The 1,770-nt window shown below is 44.7% G+C and overlaps 1 gene segment (V, D, J or C); it reads right to left on the bottom strand.

Moving 5' to 3' along the window:
* Window positions 1-296: 296 nt before the first annotated feature.
* The window catches only part of LOC109304061, a 6,924-nt gene continuing 5,450 nt past the window's right edge, over window positions 297-1,770 (bottom strand). The window contains 1 exon segment of the V gene segment in view: window positions 297-1,629. Within this exon segment, the coding sequence occupies window positions 1,295-1,629 (335 nt within the window).

The following is a 1,770-nucleotide window of genomic DNA, read 5'->3' as shown; positions in this document are numbered from 1 at the left end:
GAGGGGGCACACAATGGGCTTTGCCACCACTCAGAAGTCTGCTCAGAACACAACAATCATACTGACCTGAACAGCACAAGCAGGATTTCGTGCCAGTCTGTAGGGTGTGAGACAGGGCTGGTGGCAGAAATAATATCCAGCAGGTCCTGCTTCAATCCTGCTGATTGTGAGCATGGAGGCAGCCCCAGAGCCAGTGCTGTTGAACCACGCTGGTACCGCATGTTGTTGGATGGTGGCACTATAGGTGATGAGTTGGTCTAGGTTTCTGTTGGTTACAGACTGAGATCCCTGACTGAAAATGTAAGGTTTGAGTTGTCTTTGCATTGAATTATGACTCTGTCTCCTGGAGACACCAGCATGGATTCTGGTGTCTGAGGCCAGGTAGTCTTTCCATTTGAGTCTGAATGGGTCAACACGTTAATAGTGCACGGGAGTGTGCATGTGTGTGAGAGAAGTAAAGGCCAGGGAATTTATCTTTTATAAACATCACCAAATGGCTCTTTATGTAGTTCCTATCCTTGAATTATACCCTTCATCCTCTCCCCTTTTTCAGTTAGTCACCTTTAGAGCCTAATGCAAAGCCTTTGAAGGCCAGTGAAAGACTCCTGTTCCTTATGCTGGACTTACTGTCGGGACCTAACTGCTTTTGAAATAACACAAGGATATGCAGAATACTCTGAAGAAAGTGTGAAGTTTTATAGATTAATAGCTAACTATTTTTGAATCTAAAACAATCTTTAAAAACTTTATATAAGAAATATAGGATTAAAATTCCTAAACCCCTAAAATACAGCTTGTCATCACACCAGTGCTATTTTCATAAGTCTTTTACACTTGATACCGAGTACTACCAGTCAGAGGAGCTGAGCCTTTGGGATCATTGTGATGCATGTGAACAACCAGATGCTGATCAACACAGTACTGAGCAGCACACGGTGTTAATAGTAACTCGTTACAGCATCAAAGGGTGCTAGTTGCTTTAATATATGCAAAGTACATGTCTGATCCAAAAAATGAGCTCAGAAAGGACCACAAACCAGTTTTAAGATAACTGCTCAACAGAGCTGCCTCATCTTATGCTGCAGTGCTATTTATCTGAGTTGAAAGTAAATGAGTACATGTCCTGACTCCTGGTTATTGGTTTTATGCCACTTAGTATCCACAGTAGACTTCAGCTGTCTTTCTACAGTCATTTCAACAAGGAAGGATATATGCCTCTTTGTGTAGCACATGTACTGTGAAGGTGACTGTTAAGGAAGCACCTGCCGTGCTGGTCTGAAGAGCACCGGGAGGTTTATGTACTGGTTTGTAGCACTGTGAGAGGGGTACCGTAATTCTGCTGACAGTAATAATCTCCGGCATCTTCAGCTTCTACCCTGCTGATGGCGAGAGTGAAATCCGTTCCAGACCCACTGCCGCTGAATCGGGCTGGGACTCCCGGTTGCTGCGTGGAAGCAAAAGTGATGATGAGTTTAGGAGCTTGTCCAGGTTTCTCGTGGTACCAGCCTATGAACTCCTTTCCTGAGGATGTGAGGCTGGAGCTGCATTTGCACTTGATGGTGACGGTGTCTCCCAGGGATACTGTCAGGGACTCTGGAGTCTGGGTCATCACACGGTCTCCACTTGAACCTGAAGGGAAAAACAGAATATAGTTACACGGATGCATTGTTCTGTACCCTTTTATAAAAAGCCCTCTGGGCTGACATTTTCAGCTTAAGGCAGCCATGTGTTCATTCAGGGACTTCCTGAAAATCCACTGCAGTCAGTGGA

The sequence above is a fragment of the Gavialis gangeticus genome, unplaced genomic scaffold (genome assembly GCF_001723915.1).
Source record: "Gavialis gangeticus isolate Ggan-Ray unplaced genomic scaffold, GavGan_comp1, whole genome shotgun sequence".
NCBI classification, from domain to species: Eukaryota; Metazoa; Chordata; order Crocodylia; family Gavialidae; genus Gavialis; species Gavialis gangeticus.
The sequence above is the reverse complement of the archived record's forward strand: the minus strand, read 5'-3'. Positions and strand labels throughout refer to the sequence as shown.